This window comes from Pristiophorus japonicus, chromosome 1 (genome assembly GCF_044704955.1).
Source record: "Pristiophorus japonicus isolate sPriJap1 chromosome 1, sPriJap1.hap1, whole genome shotgun sequence".
NCBI classification, from domain to species: domain Eukaryota; kingdom Metazoa; phylum Chordata; class Chondrichthyes; family Pristiophoridae; genus Pristiophorus; species Pristiophorus japonicus.
Genome location: NC_091977.1, coordinates 455,582,481 through 455,605,619, shown reverse-complemented (window position 1 = coordinate 455,605,619; position 23,139 = coordinate 455,582,481). Strand labels below are relative to the sequence as shown.

At 44.8% G+C, this 23,139-nt stretch overlaps 1 protein-coding gene across 2 annotated transcripts in view; it reads right to left on the bottom strand.

The window, feature by feature from the left end:
* Positions 1-2,770: 2,770 nt before the first annotated feature.
* The window catches only part of LOC139276084 (serine/threonine-protein kinase H1-like), a 162,641-nt gene continuing 142,272 nt past the window's right edge, over positions 2,771-23,139 (bottom strand). Inside the window, exon 4 of one of the 2 annotated variants that reach the window (XM_070893551.1) lies at positions 2,771-3,209. In XM_070893551.1, the coding sequence (XP_070749652.1) occupies positions 2,901-3,209 (309 nt within the window). In that variant the 3' untranslated portion in view covers positions 2,771-2,900. The remainder of the gene's footprint in view (positions 3,210-23,139) is intronic. The other variant, XM_070893559.1, reaches the window with a different exon arrangement.

Genomic DNA, 23,139 nt, shown 5'->3' with positions numbered 1-23,139 from the left:
AAACCCATCTGTTGGGAAGGAAATCTTCCGTCCTTACCCAGTCTGGCCTATATGTGTCTCCAGACCCACAGCAATGTGGTTGACTCTGAAATGGCAGCTCACCACCAATTTCTCAAGGGGCAATTAGGGATGGGCAATAAATGTTGGCCTTGCCAGTGATGCCCACATCCCATGAACGAATAAAAGAAAACCTCCACCACCATTTCAACAACCGGTCTTGTTAGTGCCGACGGGGACTTAAATCTTTACATTGCAAGTCGCCAGTACTGCAAACAAATACTGAGGTAACACAGTGTATTACTGACTGTCTTCCAGTGCATAGTTGTTTTAATGTTCCATTTCGAGCCATGAAAGATTGACCGGGTAGCTAGTTTTTAGAGGTAGTTTAGAGATATAGATCTGCAAAATCTTTCAATTACACTGAACTTTGGACTGGAATGGTTCAATGAATATTATTTGTTTAAATCTCTGGTATTTCATGACTGTTTCACCCAAAGGACAGTGGAAGCAGTTACTACAGGCTCCACTTAGTGGTGAAATACATTCGGGTTCATGTAACAAAAATAATTTTGCATATTTCTTCCTATGCGCTGTATTAGTAGGATATCGACGAATTGTTGTGCTCTAGATAAGATACATTTCTGAGATCAGCATGATTGACTGGTTCTTTGCTAAGTTTGGAAAATTTGGCACAAAACATATCTACATACCTTATGGCAGTTTAAAAAGTGCCTTAAAATCTGTAAAAGAGTAATTTAAATAACGTCTAGTTCAATACTTTCAACATGATTAAAATATCTGTACCTTTGACAGAGTCATTTGATGCTATTGATTGACCAGGCTCCAATTTAACAAAACATTCTCCTTGTCATTTATCTGTGTCCATATTCTTCATTTTCATGAAATCAATGATCATGTAAATCTCAGAGAGTGGTAGAACTTACAGCTTGCCTGTCCACCTTCCTTGCTCAGAGATACTTAGGTCTTCATATACTCACAAGATTTTACCTGTGAGTAGTGAGGGCACTAACATATTCAAGTAATTTAGGGGCTGAAATTCTGCTGTTTTGCGCCAGCCGTTAGTGCTTCCGGGTGGTGTTAATGGGGCGTGAAAGTGTTTTCGCCCGGGGAGAGGGGCACGACCGGCTCCTGCGAAATTGCATGGGAGTTGGGGGAGGCGCGAACATGGTAGTGCCACACCTCCGTCCGTAGCGCCACGGTCATCACTGTGCGCGGCGACCCCTTTTAGCCTCGCGGTGGTCGCGAACTGGGCTGGTGGCCCATTGTGGGGCGAACCTTAAAGGGGAGGTGCGCCGCTCCTTTCCCAGGTTCCGGGCCGCCATTGTGCAGCCCGCCACTCTATGTTGGTGCCGGGCTGTGGCCACGGCACCACTTAGCCCTGGTGGCCCAGTGGAGGCCTTCAAATGGTCTGCAGAGTTCACAGTGTCCCTTCCCTTTAATGGAAGGGGAGGAGCATTGAAACACATCAGCACTATGCGGAGAAGTCCCGTAGCACTGCCGAACCCGCCCGAATAGCGCCCCCGAACCAGCCCCAAAAGGAAGTGGGGCGCGCGACATTGCACTCCGTTCCTGTGAAGGGCGGTAACCGCAATTTCGTGGCCAGAGCGGAACTTCACTCCCTTAGTCCAAATTATAATTAATAATGTGAATAATAATTAAAGAAACTGGTAATGGTTACAACAAATGTAAAATAGTAATGATTATCCTAATACACAATAATAGTATACCATATCTGTAGTCATTTAGTTGAATATTTAGGTAATATTCTTCTATTTGATGGAAAAATTTAATTCAGCAAATACAGGATCATTTTTATCACCTGCATTTTGCAGGTAATATACTTAAATACATTCAACATAAAAAGCTGACATTTATTATTACAAAAAGAAAATATCAATGTTTATATCAAAGAATAAAAAATACTTTATGAATCAGGCTTTTAGAGATGCTACTATTCTAAGAAAGTGGCCCCGACGTTCGTCCATGTTTCTGGACAGGAACGGTGCGGTAGTGCGCTCAATGTTGGTGGGTAGAACTTACCGCCCGGTCTCACTGTCGTTCCGCTCACTGCCATTTTGATTGGGACCTTCAAATAGGCAGCCACAGCTCGCACTGGAAACAGTAAGAAGCTCATTATAAAATGCAAATCAGGGTTCTTTGATGTCAATAGGACCCCGATGCAATTTTCAAGTACCAATGAGTGGAGGCCGGGCTTCATGCGCTCTGTTTAGGGGTACAGGACGTAGAGCAGCCTAACCAGTGGACTTTAAAGGCCGCTCCAAATATGGAGCAAGTAGGTTTTAATGGCATTAATCCTCCATAAAAATCGACCCACCTGATGCCCGACACTCTGCAGCCGTCCCTCTACATTAAATTAACAGCTCTGTAGAGGAGCAGCCAGATTTTCCATCTATCAAATGGTCGGGCAGCTCACTGCAAATCTGGAAATTAGGCCCGACTGTCAGAATGGTTCAGGCCTCCCTCTGCTTTCATCGACAGGGAAACTGGCTCACTCCACCTGCCTCCCGCTGGATAAAAAGATGCATCAAAATCGGCCCCAATAATCCTTACAGGTCAGTAAAGAACAAAAAGTTTTACATTTTACATCTCATGGCATAAATATGTACATCAATTTTTAAGACGACACTGATTAAACAGAGATGCTAAAATACTGACAACTCTATTTATTTTGATATAAAAATTGTTCAATTGAGAATTATAGCTGCAGCCTTATGGCTATGTATATGAATTATTTGAACATTATTTAGACTATTTTAAATGGTCAACCAACCAATGAAAATCTAGAAGATTCAATAATTTCTTTGCATGAAGAACAGTTTAATTAGCTGGAAGAACCTTCAATGACAACCCATTGATTACTACGGCTCAATGTGGTGCTGGTACCATAGGTTAAACTCCCGGATTTCCTTCTCACGTAAACGACGTGACTTGCTGGAACGGCTCGATTTGGTAGACTGTGCTGACTTAGAGCTTTGACAGCGGGAAGATGTTCTCCTCATCAAGTTCTGAGAGATTGACCGGTGCAGGTTTTTCATAGAGGACGATGCTGCCATTGTCACAACCCATGGATGCTTCAAAGCTTGTGCAGCTGCCATTCTCTCATTAGGGTCTATTGTGATTAGCCTGTCAATGAAGTCCTTGGCAAGGTTAGAAACATTCGGCCATGGCTGTAAGGAAAGGACAATGTAAACAAAAATCAATATTAATGCAGAATGTGGTGCAAGATGCCAATTAATTCATTAAGATAAAAAATATTCTGAACACCTACAGCAATGGCATCTCTTCCTACACTTGCACATCACCCTGGGAGTCTGCCAAGGATTCAATCCTTGGTTTCCTCTTCTTCCTACCTACATGCTGCCCTTATGCAACATCATTGCAGACATGGGTCAGTTGTACATGTACGCTGGCGCCACCCAGATCTAACTTTCTACCATGTAAAAGCAAGTCTTTCTTTCTTTTCATACATAGAAACATAGAAAATAGGTGCAGGAGTAGGCCATTCGGCCCTTCGAGCCTGCACCGCCATTCAATAAGATCATGGCTGATCATTCCCTCAGTACCCCTTTCCTGCTTTCTCCGCATACCCCTTGGTCCCCTTAAACGTAAGGGCCACATCTAACTCCCTCTTGAATATATCCAGTGAACTGCCATCAACAACTCTCTGCGGCAGGGAATTCCACAGGTTAACAACTCTTTGAGTGAAGAAGTTTCTCCTCATCTCAGTCCTAAATGGCCTACCTCTTATCCTAAAACTGTGTCCCCTGGTTCTGGACTTCCCCAACATCGGGAAGATTCTTCCCGCATCTATCCTGTCAAGTCCCGTCAGAATCTTATATGTTTCGATGAGATCCCCTCTCATCCTTCTCAAATCCAGTGAATAAAGGCCCAGTTGATCCAGTCTTTCCTCATATGACAGCCCAGCCATCCCTGGAATCAGTCTGGTGAACCTTCGCTGCACTCCCTCAATAACAAGAACGTCCTTCCTCAGACTAGGAGACCAAAACTAAACACAATATTCCAGGTGAGGTCTTATTAAAGCCCTGTACAGCTGCATTAAGACCTCTCTGCTTCTATATTCAAATCCCCTAGCTATGAAGGCCAACATACCATTTGCCTTCTTTACCGCCTGCTGTACCTGCGTGCCCACTTTCAGTGACTGATGAACCATGACACCCAGGTCTTGTTGCACCTCCCATTTTCCTAGTCTGCCGCCATTCAGATAATATTCTACCTTTGTGTTTTTGACCCCAAAATGAATAACCTCACATTTATCCACATTATACTGCATCTGCCATGTATTTGCCCACTCACCTAACCTGTCCAAGTCACCCTGCAGCCTCTTAGCATCCTCCTCGCAGCTCACACTGCCACCCAGCTTAGTGTCATCCGCAAACTTGGAGATATTACACTCTATTCCTTCCTCTAAATCATTAATGTACATTGTAAAGAGCTGGGGTCCCAGCACTGAGCCCTACGGCACTCCACTAGTCACTGCCTGCCATTCTGAAAAGGACCCGTTTATCCTGGCTCTCTGCTTCCTGTCTGCCAACCAGTTCCCTATCCACGTCAGTATATTACCCCCAATACCATGTGCTTTGATTTTGCACACCAATCTCTTGTGCGGGAACTTGTCAAAAGCCTTTTGAAAGTCCAAATACACCACATCCACTGGTTCTCCCTTGCCCACTCTGCTAGTTACATCCTCAAAAAATTCCAGAAGATTTGTCAAGCATGATTTCCCTTTCATAAATCCATGCTAACTTGGTCCAATCCTGTCACTGCTTTCCAAATGCACTGCTATTTCATCCTTAATGATTGATTCCAACATTTTCCCCACTACTGATGTCAGGCTAACCGGTCTACAATTACCCGTTTTCTCTCTCCCTTCTTTTTTAAAAAGTGGTGTTACATTAGCTACCCTCCAGTCCTTAGGAACTGATCCAGAGTCGATACACAGTTGGAAAATGATCACCAATGCATCCACTATTTCTAGGGCCACTTCCTTGAGTACTCTGGGATGCAGACTATCAGGCCCCGGGGATTTATCGGCCTTGAATCCCATCAATTTCCCTAACACAATTTCCCGCCTAATAAGGATATCCTTCAGTTCCTCCTTCTCACTAGACCCACTGTCCCCTAGTACGTTCGGAAGGTTATTTGTATCTTCCTTCGTGAAGACGGAACCGAAGTATTGGTCCAATTGGTCTGCCATTTCTTTGTTCCCCATTATAAATTCAACTGAATCTGACTGCAAGGGACCTAGGTTTGTCTTTACTAATCTTTTACTCTTCACATATTTATAGAAGCTTTTGCAGTCACTTTTTATATTCCCTGCAAGCTTCCTCTCATACTCTATTTTCCCCCTCCTAATTAAACCCTTTGTCCTTCTCTGATGAATTCTAAATTTCTCCCAGTCCTGTTGCTTTTTCTAGCAAATGTATATGCCTCTTCCTTGGCTTTAACACTATCCTTAATTTCCTTTGTTAGCCATGGTTGAGCCACCTTCCCAGTTTTATTTTTACTCCAGACAGGGATGAATAATTGCTGAAGTTCATCCATGTGATCTTTAAATGTTTGCCATTGCTTATCCACCGTCAACCCTTTGAGTATCCTTTGCCAGTCTATTCTAGCCAATTCACACCTCATACCGTCGAAGTTACCTTTCCTTAAGTTCAGGACCCTAGTTTCCGAATTAACTGTCACTCTCCATCTTAATAAAGAATTCTACCATATTATGGTCACTTTTCCTCAAGGGGCCTCACACAACAAGATTGCTAATTAATCCCTTCTCATTACACATCACCCAGTCTAGGATGGCCAGCTCCCTGGTTGGTTCCTTGACATATTGGTCTAGAAAACCATCCCTAATACACTCCAGGAAATCCTGCCCACTGCATTGCTACCTCTTCACTCCTTCACTGCCTCTGTGCTGTCAGACTTCTTGCCCAACATCCAGTCTTGGATGAGCTGCAATTTCTTCCAGTTAAACACTGAGGAAACTGAGCCATCATCCCCACCATAAACTCTGTACCCTCACCACTGACTCTATCCCCCTCCCCTGCTATTGAGCTCAGCTTCTGACTCCATATTTTCTTCATCACAAAGACCACAGACTTCCACCTCTGTAACATTGCTCCCCTCTGCCCTTATGTTAATTCATCTGCTGCTGAAACCCTCATCAATTACTTCCAGAATCGACTATACCAATGCTCTCCTGCATTGACTCCCATCCTCCACGCTCCATAGATTACAGCTCATCCAAAATTCTGCTGTCCATGTCTTATTCCGCACCAGGTCCATCCCCCGCCTTCACTCCCGCCTTCCTCCCACCTGCCCCCTCCCATTGGTAACCATGCCTACAGCCGCTTAGCCTCCACTGATTCTCCACCTCCCTTAATTTCAAGACATTTACATTAGTTAATAGTTTTCTAGTAATAATGACAGATTTTAATAACAGTGAACCAGACCGGCTTTTCCAATGTTAAATTCCGTGCAGCTGTGAATGGGTTGCATAGCTCCTTAAAGGGGCTGTACACCCAAAACAAATTAGCAGGAACATTGCTCCTGTGTACAATTATTTGGATGTTGCATTGATGCACTGAGTGGTAGAATGTGAGTTTGCACCCATAATTCCCAGCATGAGAAGTTCCTGATCACAGGAATTTAAATAAATGATGTGGCCTTTTATATCAGCTAATCTTAAAATTCAATAATAAATTAGAGTTGAGCTATTAGCTAGTAGCATTTGCAATGTTTAATTCTAGTCTGTTTAAAAACAGCATGAATTAGAATATAATAGAGCTGGACTTAATGCAGAATATTCCCTAAGTATACTCAGCACATATAGTGAGTCAATCACAGGTGTACTGTTGAAAAAGAAATGAGAATCACCTACATTGGTGGCCACGATTGTAACTTCCTCTGGGTATTATGTATAAAGAAATCCTAAACCCATTTTTTAGAAATGGTTTTACATATTAGACATAGCACACAGTTTTAATATAATGTCTTGGTAAAACAATATAATTAAAGTGGTGAAATGTCAAATATGAGAAGCAAGGGCTTATATCTGAATCAGGATATGAAGTACCATCAGGAGATTACTGAAGATAAACAAAGAGGAGGAAAAAGCGATAGATGTTCCCAGGCTACACAGGGGTGATTTAGGCAGGACTCCAGTTCCTCACTATCTTACATCCTTTGTTACATTCTTCAGTGTATGTGAAAGGAGTGGTGGTTGTCATGTATGTATGCTTGGGTTTACTACCCACCAGGTGGCGCCACTATCGGAGGTCATTGGGCTGTGCGCCCGTGTGTGCAGCCCAGGTATAAAATGCCAGCCATCTTGTAATGTAATCATTTTGTACCCTAATAAAGTAGAGCCAGGTTTGTACCTGTTGGGAGTTTACAGTAGTCAATCTATTGAGTTATTGCATAGAAAACATTTGGCGACGAGGTAACAAGAAACTTCACATGCAAAAATGAGCACAATTGGAATTCTGGAGCGATTCGTGGAGGGAGAAGATTGGGAAGACTTTGTAGCCCGTTTGAACCAGTACTTCGTGGCCAACAAAATGGAGAAAGAGGCAGATGCAGTTCGGCGCTGGGCGGTCCTCCTCACGGTCAATTATTAAGGATGTCATAGCAGCGCATTTGGAAAGAGGTGACATGATAGGTCCAAGTCAGCATGGATTTGTGAAAGGGAAATCATGCTTGATAAATCTTCTGGAATTTTTTGAGGATGTTTCCAGTAGAGTGGACAAGGGAGAACCAGTTGATGTGATGTATTTGGACTTTCAGAAGGCTTTCGACAAGGTCCCACACAAGAGATTAATGTGCAAAGTTAAAGCACATGGGATTGGGGGTAGTGTGCTGACATGGATTGAGAACTGGTTGTCAGACAAGAAGCAAAGAGTTGGAGTAAATGGGTACTTTTCAGAATGGCAGGCAGTGACTAGTGGGGTACCGCAAGGTTCTGTGCTGGGGCCCCAGCTGTTTACATTGTACATTAATGATTTAGACGAGGGGATTAAATGTAGTATCTCCAAATTTGCGGATGACACTAAGTTGGGTGGCAGTGTGAGCTGCGAGGAGGATGCTATGAGGCTGCAGAGTGACTTGGATAGGTTAGGTGAGTGGGCAAATGCATGGCAGATGAAGTATAATGTGGATAAATGTGAGGTTATCCACTTTGGTGGTAAAAACAGAGAGACAGACTATTGTCTGAATGGTGACAGATTAGGAAAAGGGGAGGTGCAACGAGGCCTGGGTGTCATGGTACATCAGTCATTGAAGGTTGGCATGCAGGTATAGCAGGCGTTTAAGAAAGCAAATGGCATGTTGGCCTTCATAGAGAGGGGATTTGAGTACAGGGGCAGGGAGGTATTGCTACAGTTGTACAGGGGCTTGGTGAGGCCACACTTGGAGTATTGTGTACAGTTTTGGTCTCCTAACTTGAGGAAGGACATTCTTGCTATTGAGGGAGTGCAGCGAAGGTTCACCAGACTGATTCCCGGGATGGCGGGACTGACATATCAAGAAAGATTGGATCAACTGGGCTTGTATTCACTGGAGTTCAGGGGATCTCATAGAAATGTTTAAAATTCTGATGGGTTTAGACATGTTAGATGCAGGAAGAATGTTCCCAATGTTGGGGAAGTCCAGAACCAGGGGTCACAGTCTAAGGATAAGGGGTAAGCCATTTAGGACCGAGATGAGGAGAAACTTCTTCAGCCAGAGAGTGGTGAACCTGTGGAATTCTCTACCACAGAAAGTTGTTAAGGCCATTTCACTAAATATATTCAAAAAGGAGTTAGATGTAGTCCTTACTACTAGGGGGATCAATGGGTATGGCGAGAAAGCAGGAATGGGGTACTGAAGTTGCATGTTCAGTCATGAACTCATTGAATGGCGGTGCAGGCTCGAAGGGCCGAATGGCCTACTCCTGCACCTATTTTCTATGTTTCTATGTTTCTATGTTCGTGGTCCGAAAATTTATGGACTCATAAAGAATCTCCTCTCGCCCTTAAGTCCAACGGACAAGGACTATGAAACATTGTGTGCTCTGGTACGTGACCATCTCAAACTAGATGAAGGCATCATCGTCTCAAGATATCGATTCTATACACACGTTCGTTCTGAGGGCCAGGATGTATCGGAATCCGTTGCCGACCTAAGACATCTAGCTGGACTGTGTAAGTTTGAAACTGCATTGGCAGACATACTGCGGGACTTCTTTATAATCGCCATCATCCACGAAATGATCCTGCGTAAGCTACTGGCGGCGGAGACGCTGAATTTGAGCAAGGCCATCACGATTGCCTAATCATGCATAACGACGGACAAAAGCTTAAAGCAGATATCATTGAAAAATCAAAACGCGGCAAGTACTGTAAACAAGATAGCATCGTCGTTTGGCAGAGCTGTATATGGCACGGCCTAGCCAACTGAGTATGCAAAACCTGTAGCTGCTCAACTTCAGCCAAAGGGAATGAATCTGATATCACTGTGTTGGCGTTGTGGGGAAATCATCGGCATCATCCGTGTCGGATTAAACAGTACATTTGTAAAGGCTGTTTGAGAGTGGGGCAGCTCTAGCGCATGTGTCCGCAACTGAGCAAGCGTGCTGCGACACACCACGTGGAGGATGATGAGCAGTCTAGCGCGGATCTGGATATGCAATTCGAGATACCAGAGGAGGAAGTGTATTTGTTCCGAACAAAAAGCTATCCGATAATGATTAATGTAAAACTTAATGGTGTGCCGGTATCGATGGAATTGGACATGGGTTGAGTCAATCAATAATGAGCTAAAGGACATTCGACAGGCTGTGGGATACTAAGGCGGTGAGGCCTAAGCTGACTCCATCAATGCCAAGTTGTGTACATACACTAAAGAACTCATAACGGTGATTGGCAGTGCAGTAATCAAGGTGTTGTATGATGGTGCGGTTCAGGATTTACCATTATGGATTGTTCCAGGCAATGGTCCAGTTGTTCGTCAGGAACTGTTTCGAAAAAAATCAAATGGAACTGGAACGAGATCAAAGCGTTGTCATCGGAGGAGGTTACTCCATGTGCTTAAGTGTCCTCTGGTTCTGGACCTCCCCAACATCGAGAACATTCTTCCTGCATCTAACCTGTCCAGTCCTGTCAGAATTTTAAATGTTTCTATGAGATCCCCTCTCATTCTTCTAAACTCCAATGAATATAGGCTCAGTCGATCCTGTCTCTCCTCATATGTCAGTCCTGCCATCCCAGGAATCAGTCTGGTGAATCTTCGCTGCATTCCCTCAATAGCAAGAACGTCCTTCCTCAGATTAGGAGACCAAAACTGAACACATATTCCAGGTGAGGCCTCACCAAGGCTCTGTACAACTGCAGTAAGACCTCCCTGCTTCTATATTCAAATCCCCCAGCTATGAAGGCAAACATACCATTTGCCTTCTTCACTGCCTGCTGTACCTGCATGCCCACTTTCAATGACTGATGTACCATGACACGCAGGTCTCATTGCACCTCCCCTTTTCCAAATCTGCAGCCATTCAGATAATATTCTGCCTTCGTGTTTTTGCCCCCAAAGTGGATAACCTCAATTTATCCACATTATACTGCATCTGCCATGCATTTGCCCACTCACCTAACCTGTCCAAGTCACCTTGCAGCCTCGTAGTGTCCTCCTCACAGCTCACACTGCCACCCAGCTTAGTGTCATCTGCAAACTTGGAGATATTACACTCAATTCTTTCATCTAAATCATTAATGTATATTGTAAATAGCTGGGGTCCCAGCACCGAGCCCTGCGGCACCTCACTAGTCACTGCCTGTCATTCTGAAAAGAACCCGTTTATCCCGACTCTCTGCTTCCTTTCTGCCAATCAATTCTCTATCCATGTCAGTACATTACCCCCAATACCATGTGCTTTAATTTTGCACACCAATCTCTTGTGTGGGACCTTGTCAAAAGCCTTTTGAAAGTCCAAATACACCACATCCACTGGTTCTCCCTTGTTCACTCTACTAGTTACATCCTCAAAAAATTCCTGAAGATTTGTCAAGCATGATTTCCCTTTCATATGACTTGGACTGATCCTGTCACTGCTTTCCAAATGCGTTGCTATTTCATCTTTAATAATTGATTCCAACATTTTCCCCATTACTGATGTCAGGCTAACCGGTCTATAATTACCAGTTTTCTCTCTCCCTCCTTTTTTAAAAAGTGGTGTTGCATTAGCTATCCTCCAGTCCATAGGAACTGATCCAGAATCGATAGGCTGTTGGAAAATGATCACCAATACATCCACTATTTCTAGGGCCACTTCATTAAGTACTCTGGGATGCAGACTATCAGGCCCCGGAGAATATCGGCCTTCAATCCCATCAATTTCCCAAACACAATTTCCCGCCCAATAAGGATATCCTTCAGTTCCTCCTTCTCAATAGACCCTCGGTCCCCTAGTATTTCCGGAAGGTTATTTGTGTCTTCCTTCGTGAATACAGAACCAAAATATTTGTTCAAATGGTCTGCCATTTCTTTATTCTCTATTATAAATTTACCTGATTCTGACTGCAAGGGACCTACGTTTGTCTTCACTAATCTTTTTCTCTCCACATATCTATAGAAGCTTTTGCAGTCAGTTTTTATGTTCCTGGCAAGCTTCCTCTCATACTCTATTTCCCCCCCTCTTAATTAAACCCTTTGTCCTCCTCTGCTGAATTCTAAATTTCTCCCAGTCCTCAGGTTTGCTGCTTTTTCTGGCCAATTTATATGCCTCTTCCTTGGATTTAACACTATTCTTAATTTCCCTTGTTAGCCATGGTTGAGCCACCTTCCCCGTTTTATTTTTTACTCCAGACAGGGATGTACAATTGTTGAAGTTCATCCATGTGATCTTTAAATGTTTGCCATTACCTATCCACCGTCAACTCTTTAAGTATCATTTACCAGTCTATTCTAGCCAATTCACGTCTCATACCATCGACGTTACCTTTCCTTAAGTTCAGGACCCTAGTCTCTGAATTAACTGTGTCACTCTCCATCTTAATAAAGAATTCTACCATATTATGGTCACTCTTCCCCAAGGGGCCTCGCACAACAAGATTGCTAATTAGTCCTTTCTCATTACTCATCACCCAGTCTAGGATGGCCAGCCCTCTAGTTGGTTCCTCGACATATTGGTCTAGAAAACCATCCCTAATACACTCCAGGGAATCCTCCTCCACCGTATGCTACCAGTTTGGTTCGTCCAATCTAAATGTAGATTAAAGTCGCCCATGATAACTGCTGAACCTTTATTGCACGCATCCCTAATTTCTTGTTTGATGCTGTCCCCAACCTTACTACTACTGTTTGGTGGTCTGTACACAACTCCCACTAGCGTTTTCTGCCCTTTGGTATTCCGCAGCTCCACCCATACAGATTCCACATCATCCAAGCCAATGTCCTTCCTTACGTTAATTTCCTCTTTAACCAGCAACGCTACCCCACCTCCTTTTCCTTTCTGTCTATCCTTCCTGAATGTTGAATACCCCTGGATGTTGAGTTCCCAGCCTTGGTCACCCTGGAGCCATGTCTCCGTGATGTCAATTATATCATATTAATTAATTGCTGCCTGTGCAGTTAATTCATCCACCTTATTATGAATATTCCTCGCATTGAGGCACAGAGGCTTCAGGCTTGTCTTTTTAACACACTTTGCCTCTTTAGAATTTTGCTGTAATGTGGCCTTTTTTATTTTTGCATTGGGTTTCTCTGCCCTCCACTTTTACTTTTCTTCTTTCTATCTTTTGAGACCAGGCTCTCTCTGGTCCACCCTGACTTGAATAAGCATGTTGAATACAGACAGCAAGGGTATCATGATCGCGCTAATGTATCAATGATCCTGTGTATGTGCTGAATTATGGTTGTTATGTCTGTAATGTACTTATGAATGACTCCACGAGGCAATGTGTTGTACTCAAACTGTAATGACCTTGGTCCTTTATTTGTAACTCCAGAGTGAGGCACAAGCATGGTGGGCAGCCTTTTATACTGAGCCCTGCACACCTATGCAGGTGACCTTCAGGTCTCTGACCCAGTGCCCTCTGGTGGACAGCCTCTTCCACAGGGGCAGGAATCCCCGGTCTCCACCAGTTGCACCCTCTAGTGGTGTCAGCATAGTATATACACAGTGGAAATCTTATTGAAAGTACATCAGGTAACAAGTCTACATATTATGCAACTATACAGTGACTACACAGAGACTATATCTATAGTCTTGCATATATAAATCACTCTCCCCCAAGTCCTTTGTGCTGATTACCTTTGCACTATGCGCTCTGGCTTAGCTCTCCCCAAACTTAAGTGCCAATAGCCCTTGCACCTTGGCTGTGCTTTGGCTTGGCTCTCTCCCTGTTAAGCCCAAGTCCTTCTGCCACAACGTTGGGTAGTGGTTACCAGTTTGGATGGTTCGATGATGCAGTGGAGGTTCCAGTGGGTTGTTGGTGTGATCCATGTGTGTGTCCATGGCTACATACATCCATTCCCCCCCCCCGCCCCACAGTGAGATCGTGCTGCAGACACATTAACGTACAGGATCAGACACAGTGCAAGTACAAAAAAGGAAGTTACAGTTTGTTTCGTGACACCTTGGTTCAGTGACTTACATTTGTTACGTTTTGCGCTCGTGAGCCAGGATTGGGTAGACTGCATTCATGGTTCAGCCATGGTCAGTACTGAGGTAGCAGTACAGGTTGCAAGGACGCAGGTTCCAGAGCAACTGGACGGGGTCCTAGTCGTCTGATAGCGGCGTTGTGCCCACTGCTAGCGGGGTGGGCTTGGTTCAATTCACCTTGCCAGGACTCAGGGCATTTGCCGTTGCCTAGTGTCGGGCAGAGCCACAGATGTGTGTGGCCTCCCTGTCCTTCTTTGAGGGCTGCAGAATCTTCTGCCTGCTCTCTAACGGTGTTCGGAACCTGGCTGTTCCAGGTCTCATTTGGGGAACTCGTTGGTTCTGACCTTTCACTCCCAGACATGGCCGAGGTAGCGACTGGGTCTGGGGGCTGCGCCGTCTCCACCCGGGTGGTGGCCAAGGCGGCCGCCTGCGCGTATTGGCGCCGTTTTAATTTCCAGGTCCGTGGTGAATAGTGCCATAGGGTGCCTGCAGCGTGGGATAGACCTGGGGCAGGGTATCAGGATCAGTGCCTTCACCTTCCTGAGGTCGCTGGCCTATAACTTGTGGGGACACCTGGGGCAGGGCATCAGGATCAGCGCCTTTATCTTCCCGAATTGGCTCGCTTGCTACTTTTGGGGACACTCTATTCCCGACATCTTGCAACAACATTTTGTTCACAATCTTAATCGGTTCATTACATTGATTGCCATGCATACAATGTCTCTAAGTTCAGTTGGTTGCAGGTCTCCTTTAAGAGAACCCTGCTGGCTTTATCCCAATCAAATCCTTTGTTAGACACCACGTGTTGGTCCCTCAGTGTTGCACCTCGTGGTATTGCCGTGGCCATCTTTTTTTTCAGCCACGCTGCACCTCGCTGCAGCAGGAACGCCATCTTGCCTCTGTTCTCGAGGTCGACTACCTTGATCCTTCTCTCCCGCGATTCTGCCACAAAAGCTGGAAGAGTGCCTGTGAATTCCATCTTCCTCCCCAGGAGTCCTGCCATTGGAGTTGGGAAGGTACTTTTAGTTCGTTCCGGTCGTATCATTGCAGTCATGATGGACGGTCTGTGCCTCAGGTACTGCGCTGGTCTGTTCTCTGGTGCCTGGCCCAAGCGAAGGCGAGGTTTTGCTCTGCCCCTGAGAATGGGGGACATCGATTGCTGGAGTGAAGAGGTATTCCCATTTCCACTGGATCTTCCCCATCCACCTTCTTCCGAGTAACGTTGGACCATCACCTGCAACAATCCACAGAGGTAACTTGTGCACCACGCCATTATGGATTACACTTACATCCACACTCCCAAGGACTGGGATCAGCTCCTTGGTGTATGTGCGCAACTTTTCCTGTGCTGGAACCAACTCGGGTCATTTTTCATTCCATAACCTCTCAAAGGCATCCTGGCTCATCACTGACCGCCTCGCTCCCGTGTCCACTTCCATGAACACTGAAACGCCATTTATCTTGACGTCCATCTTCACAGGAGGACAATCGGTGATGCAGGTATACACTCCATACATTTCTTCTTGGGGCTGAGCTGCCTCTCTGGCCAAATCATCATACTCCCTGCTGTATTCAAAGTCATATACCTACTCCTTTGCTAGACGGTGAGTCATATTTCTTTTACACATACGCTTGAGGTGGCCCTTCATGTTACAGGCTTTGCATACGTACTCAGCAAATCGACACTGGTGAGCCCTATGGTTTCCTCCGCAATGCCAGCATGGTGCTACTCGATTAGCACCCCTCGGCGGACTCTGAGTTCTGGAACTCTTTGGTCTGTGCTATCTGCTCTGGGCAGAGCCATATTCTACAGTCTTTCCTGTGAAAGGCACTATTCTGTGTACAGTACTTACCGGATTTGAGTCCATAGGATGAGTAATTTGCTTAGTGCTGCAGGTCGAGGTCATGAACGCCTGACTGATGCTGATGGCCTTCTGCAGGTTGACTGTGATGTTGGCAGATAATAGCTTGTGAAGGAGGCCCTCATGGCCAATTCCTATAACGAAGATGTCTCGCAATGCTTCGTTGAGATGCATGCGGAAATCACAAGGTGCCGCAAGTCTCCTGAGGTCGGCAGCATATTTTGCAATCTCCTGGCCCTGAGGTCTGTGGTGAGTGTAGAATCTGTGCCTGGTTGTGAGGCTGCTCTGTTTTGGTTTTAGTTGGTTGCAAATTAGTTCAGTCAGCTCATCGTATGTCTTATCCTTGGCCTTCGTGGGTGCCAGCAAGTCCCTGATGAGGCAGCAGACCTCGGACCCACAACTGGTCAGCAGTATAGCCTTGCGCTTCTCTGCCAATGTGTCCGTCTCCCCTGCCAGGTCGTTTGCCATGAAATATTGCTCGAGCCTTTCCGTGAAGGCATCCCAATCATCAAAGTCTTTTACTGTGCCAAAGTTAGCCATAATCACATGAAAGTCCGTATTCTTGTTGCCAGTTGTTATGTCTGCAATGTACTTATGAATGACTCCACAAGGCAATGTGTTGTACTCAAACTGTAGTGACCTTGGTCCTTTATTCGTAACTCCAGAGTGAGGCACAAGAATGGTGGGCAGCCTGTTATACTGGGCTCTGCACACCTATGCAGGTGACCCTCAGGTCTCCCACTGCACTGCCCTCTGGTGTACAGCCTCTGCCATAGAGGCAGGAAACCCCGGTCTCCACCAGTTGCACCCTCTAATGGTCCGAGCATAGTATATACACAGTGTAAATCTTATTGAAAGTACATCAGGTACAAGTCTCCATCTTATGCAACTATACAGTGACTACACAGAGAGTATATCTATAGTCTGCATATATAACAATGGTTAAGGTCCAAAATGGATTACCAGTGCTGTTACGACCAAGGATGGTAACAGAGTGTTTATCGTTATGCTCAAGAATAGGCACACATGCAGGAAACATTTGGATAAGATAAAACTGCGGCACATGGATGAACCGGAACAGTCTAAGGAAGACACGATCAGTGACCAACCAACCTACCCTCAGTCATCAGAGGACTCCGCTGTCATTAATGAATCTGGACTTTCAATCACTGACATGGTCAATGAATCTGGACTTTGAATCCCTGACATGATCATTGCCATTCCCATTAGATCAGCTACCCAACCGCCAGTCATAACAGATTTAGAACGCTCGCCCAAGGCTGGAGTTGAGCTGAGACGATCAACTCTGGAGCGGAAAGCCCAGGACCGTCTCAATTTGTAAAAAGACCGTTACTAATATCTTAAAAGGGGATATTGTCATGTATGTATGCTTGGGTTTACTAGCCACCAGGTGGCGCCACTGTCGGAGGTCATTGGGCTGTATGCATGTGTGTGTGGCCCAGGTATAAAAGGCCAGCCATCTTGTAATGTAATTACTTTGGGCCCTAATAAAGTAGAGCCAGGTTTATACCTGTTCGGAGTTTACAGTATTCAGTCTATTGAGTTATTGCATAAACAACCGTGGTGATGCTGGAAGAATAGGCCTGAGGTTTGTATGTTTGGAACCGTCATGGTCAAACATTCTGCCAACACTCGCTGTCGAGGTTTACACACAATGACCATTTAAAATGTTCACAATATTTTGCTCTGTGGCGGTAATAAAAGGGAAGGTCTGTGAAAGGGTGGAAGGCAGGAGATATTAAATGACAAAAAGGATGATGGTGCATAGCAAGAGGGGATGGTAACGGGACAAGTAAAGAAACAGAAGGTGGGTCTAGAAGAGGATAGCAGAATCAGCACCTGCTGTGCAAAAAAAATGGTGGGAGAGGTTATGATCTGAAATTGTTGAAATTAATGTTGAGTCCAGAAGGCTGTAAAGTGCCTAATCGAAGTGCTGATCCTCGAGCTTACGTTGAGCTTCATTGGAACTGTGTAAGAGGCCCAGGACAGAAAGGTCAGAGTGGAAGTGGGGCAGAGAATTAAAGTGACAGACGACTGGAAGCTCAGGGTCATGGTTGCATACTGAATGGAGGTGTTCAACAAAGCGAGCACCCAAGCTGCATTTGGTGTCCCCAGTGTAGAGGAGACCGCGTCGTGAGCAGCAAATACAGTATAATAAATTGAAAGAAGTACAAGTAAATCGCTGTTTCACCTGAAAGGAGTGTTTGGGGCCCTGGACAATGGGAAGGGAGGAGGTAAAAGGGCAAGTGTTGTATCTCCTCCCCTCACCACCCATTTTTGCCTTGCACAATCTCCTGCACTTGCATGGGAAGGTGACGTGGGAAGGGGAGTTGGGGATGATTGAAGAATGGACCAGGGTGTCGTGGAGGGAGCGGTCCCTTCAGAATGCTGAAAGGGGAGGGGAGGGGAAGATGTGTTTGGTGGTGGGATCACGCTGGAGGTGGCAGAAATGGCGGAGGATTATCCATTGAATGTGGAGGCTAGTGGTGTGGAAGGTGAGGTCAAGGAGAACCGTATAATGGTTCTGGAAGAGAGGGGAAGATGTGAGAGCAGAAGTGCAGGAAATGGAATGGGCACGGTCGAGGGCCCTGTCAACCACGGTGGAAGGGCATTTGCGGATGAGGAAAAAGAAAGACATTTCAGAGGTACTGGTATGGAAGGTGGCACTGTCAGGACAGATGCGATGGAGTCAGAGAAACTGGGAGAATAAAATCGAGCCCTTACTGGAAGCGACGTCAGAGGAAGTGTAGTCAAGGTAGCTGTTGGAGTTAGTGGGCGTATAGTGGATATTGGTCGATTGCCTATCCCCAGAAATGGAGACAGAGAAGTCAAGGAAGGGAAGGGAAGAGTCGGAGATGGACCATATGAAGGTGAGAGAAGGGTAGAAATTGGAAGCAAAGTTGATTACATTTTCCAGTTTGGGGCGAGAGATGGAATCTGCACCAAACAACAACAGCACCACCTTGTCAACAAATTTAATGACAATGGTAGGGTTGGATCTGAGAGAACTGGGTGCTGCAAGTTCAGAGGGAGGTAGGTTGGCGTGAGTGAGGGGAGCCGAGAAATTGAGACAGCCGATGTCACACCGGCTGTGTCCAATGAAAAGATCCAGAGGGGGTAAGAGGCCAGAGGGAGGAGTCCAGGTAGAATGAGAATTCTGAAGAAAGACCAAAGAAGCGGGCCCGGAGGCAAAAGTGACGGAAAAGGAGCTCAGTGTAGTGCTGAGCTTGAAATTCATTGAGGTGGAGGATGAAGCTCAGGTCTTTGCTAAGGAGTGCTCATTTGGGGTTAGAGAGGGGAAGGTCAGAGGGAATAATGAAAACATGGCAGAGGGTGAGATTGGAAGAAGGAATGGGGTCAGAGGAAAGTGAAGGGGGAGAAGGTTCTGGAGGGGCATTGGTATCCAAGAATTGTTGAAGCATCTCAAGGCTATGGGGTACAGTTCAACTGCATCAGCTAGATGAAGTAAAAACTACTATTTTGGATTACCTCTGTAGCTAGGAGGCAGAACTGAATCAGCAGATCAGTTCCTTACCAATTAATTGAGTTTTAATTCATTTGTTTGTACTAGGTACAATGTGACTGTTTCAAGGTTTCCTGAGGATTTGGCAGGAACATCTAAGTCAGCGTGTATCCTTTGTCATTAGGATACAGTCAGATATCTAAAAGCACTCTCCGTTCATTTGCACTATCTACAGGACATGGGAGATGTCTTAGTAATATGCATGAGTTCCTGCAGTACAGGATCAAATGGCCGAAAATTGAAGCTTTGCTTGGGTAAAATAATGTTTCACATTAATAATTGTTTTCCTTCATTGTCAGTTGTTAGTAGTAAGCACGCACATCAAAGGTTCTTTATGCAGTATATTGGTGGAACATGGAATGCTTTTCCACAAGGAATGATTGAGGCAGAGACCTCTGCATATTTGAAGAGAAATGTGGTTAAATATTTAAAGCAGAGGAAGATACAAGGTAACGAGGAGAGAGCAGGGCAGTGGGTTTAGTTTTGGATTGCTCTAAACTCTATCAGAGAGCGGTACATGCATAATCAGCTGAACAGTCTGTTTCTGTGCTCCAACAGTCCAAGGTTCTAAGTGGTCACATAATGTAGAGAACATCTTTATAAGTTATACGTAACAGCCCACCCGAGCAAGTGATACTTAATTAAGCAGACCAGGAAAGTGATATTTCAAAAAAAGAAATGGTAAGTAGTAACAAAACTGAAAAAAATATATATATTATTTATACTCTTGACTAATAAAATAGACTTAAAAAAAATGATTTCAAGTTAAATAGTAAAGATTTGTGAAAAGCTATGTTTATATAAAATGTTGCTATATCAGTGCTGCTCAAATAGCTCTGAATGTATCTCTGAGTATCCAAGTCATGGTTGCTACACAAGCTTCACGTTTATAATGTCCTAAATTTTCTGATCTGGTGGGAATCCTGCCGGTTTTGTGGTGGTGCTAGCTTAGTGCATTTTCAACTCCCCGCGCTTTACCGTGGTAGATCTTCCCAGGTCAGAGTGCTGTATTGCTATGTTAATGATGGCAAACATGTCAGATGACATATTCCTATTAACTATCACCTCTGGCAGAAGATCTTGGAAGTGGTAGTAGAGATCAGAGAGCCACACATATGCACATACTTCACATATTCAGCATCTAAGACGAGCATATCTGCAACATGTATGCAGATGCAGATTTCTTTTCTGACAGCAAATGGCTGATTTGCTGCTAAAGTCATAGTGCTAAGCAAGTTATATCTAATTGTTTTGTCACTTTGTAATCCAGGAAATTCACACGTTCTTGCAACATGATTTCTTTGATAGAAGAAATCCACAATTACTTTCTTGTTAAGGAAGTGTCATTGACAAAGAATTTATTTCTCGTAACAGGTGTGAATATTCTGGCAGAAAAATGATCGGAATATTCTGCCACTGGCATAAATAGGACACCTCCACTAAACTTACAAAGGTGCACTCTCAAATACTGTCTTTAGTTACAGCAGTGGAACTCAGCCCGGGTGAGATGTTGCAGCATTAATAAAAATGCTGACACTTATGTTTGGTCATAGGTGAAAACAATAATTAGAAAATAATTGTCACCAAGAACCAGCATTTATAGCACTGTTCATTTTCTCAGGATGTTCCAAAGCACTTCACAGCCAATGAAATATTTTGAAATATAGTCACTGTTATAATGTCGCCAAATGCAGCAGACAATTTACACACAGCAAGATCCCACAAACAGCAATGAAATAAATGACCAGATAATCTGTTTTCAGTGGTATTGATTGAGAGGCAAATATTGGCCTGGACACCAGGAGAACTCCACTGCTCTTCTTCAAATCGTACCATGTGACCTTTTACATCTGCTTGAGTAGGAAGATGCATCAGAAAACAACACCTCGAACAGTACAACATTCCCTCTGTACTGCGTTAATGTATTAGCCTAGATTACGTGCTCAAGCCTTCAGAGTAGGGCTTGAATCCACAACCTTCTGATTCAGATGTGAGGGTGCTACCACTGAGCCAGGGCTAATACTTCAAAGTTACTATTCGGAATTACAAATTTGTTGCATTTACCTGCAGAAAATACACAGGAAGTGTGTGATTTTGAAAAATTGTGGGGGAGTTTTGCAAAAGATAAGGGTTTGTTACTGTCATGTATGTATGCTTGGGTTTATTTGCCACCAGGTGGCGCCACTGTCGGAGGTCATTGGGTTGTGCGCACGTGTGTGCGGCCCAGGTAAAAAAGGCTAGCCATCTTGTAATGTAAGCACTTTGGGCCCTAATAAAGTAGAGCCAGGTTTGTACCTGTTCAGAGTTTACAGTATTCAGTCTATTGAGTTACTGCATACACAACATTTGGCGACAAGGTAACAAGAACCTTCGCATGCAAAACTGAGCACAATTGGAATTCTGGAGCGATTCGTGGAGGGAGAAGATTGGGCAGACTTTGTAGCCCACTTGAACCAGTACTTTGTGGCCAACAAAATGGAGAACGAGGCAGATGCCTTCACGGTTTGCGGTCCGAAAATCTATGGACTCATAAAGAATCTCCTCTCGCCCTTAAGTCCAATGGACAAGGACTATAAAAAATTGTGTGCTCTGGTACGTGACCATCTCAAACCAGATGAAGGCATCATCATCTGAAGCTATCGATTCTATACGCACATTCGTTCTGAGGGCCTGGATGTATCGGAATTCGTTGCCGACCTAAGACGTCTAGCTGGACCGTGTAAGTTCGAAACTGCATTGGTGGACATGCAGTATCAACCACGAGATGATCCTGCGTAAGCTACTGGCAGCGGAGATGCTGGATTTGAGCAAAGCCATCACGATTGCCCAATCATGCATGATGACGGACAAAAGCTTAAAGCAGACATCATTGAAAAATCGGAACTCGGCAAGTACTGTAAACAAGATAGTACCATCGTTTGGCAGAGCTGCATACGGCAGGGCCTACCCGACTGCGTACGTGAAACCTGTGGCTGCTCAAAGTCCGCCAACGGGAATGAATCCGATATCACTGTGTTGTCGTTGTGGGGGAAATTATCGGCATCATCAGTGTCGGTTTAAAAAGTATATTTGTAAAGATTGTTCGAGAGTGGGGCATCTCCAGTGCATGTGTCCGCAACTGAGCAAGCGTGCTGCGACACACCATGTGGAGGATGACGACCAGTCTAGCGCGGATCTGGATATGCAATCCGAGATACCAGAGAAGGAACTGTGTGGACTATATTCGTTCCTAACAAAGAGCCAACCTATAATGATTTATGTAAAACTTAATGGTATGCCGGTATCGATAGAATTGACACGGGTGTGAGTCAATCAATAATGAGCCAGAGGACATTCGACAGGCTGTGGGATACTAAGGCTGTGAGGCCTAAGCTGAGTCCAGTCAATGCCAAGTTGTGTACATACACCAAAGAACTCATAATGATGATTGGCAGTGCATTAATCAAGGTGTCGTATGATGGTGCGGTTCATGATTTACCATTATGGATTGTTCCAGGCAATGGTCCATCGCCGTTCGGCAGGAACTGATTAGAAAAAATCAAATGGAACTGGAACGAGATCAAAGTGTTGTCGTCGTCGGAGGATACTCCATGTGCTGAGCAAGTTTGAACCAGGCATCGGCAATTTCACGGGAGCCAAGGTGCAGATCCACGTGGATTCGGATGCAAGACCCATACATCATAAAGCTCGGGCAATTCTGTACATGATGAGGGAGAAGGTCGAAATCGAGCGTAAAGGGATTATATCACCGGTCGAACTTAACGAATGGGCCAGCCCTATTGTTCCGTGTTGAAAAGTGATGGCACTATCAGGATTTGTGGAGACTACAAGGTTCCGATCAACTGAGTTTCGAAACAGGATCAATACCCGTTACCGAAGGCTGATGACCTGTTTGCAATGCTAGCTGGGAGGAAGTCATTCACAAAATTGGATCTGATGTTGGCCTACATGATACAGGAGCTGGTCGACACGTCGAAGAAACTTACATGTATCAACACTCAGAAAGGACTGTTCATCTACAACAGGTGCCCTTTTGG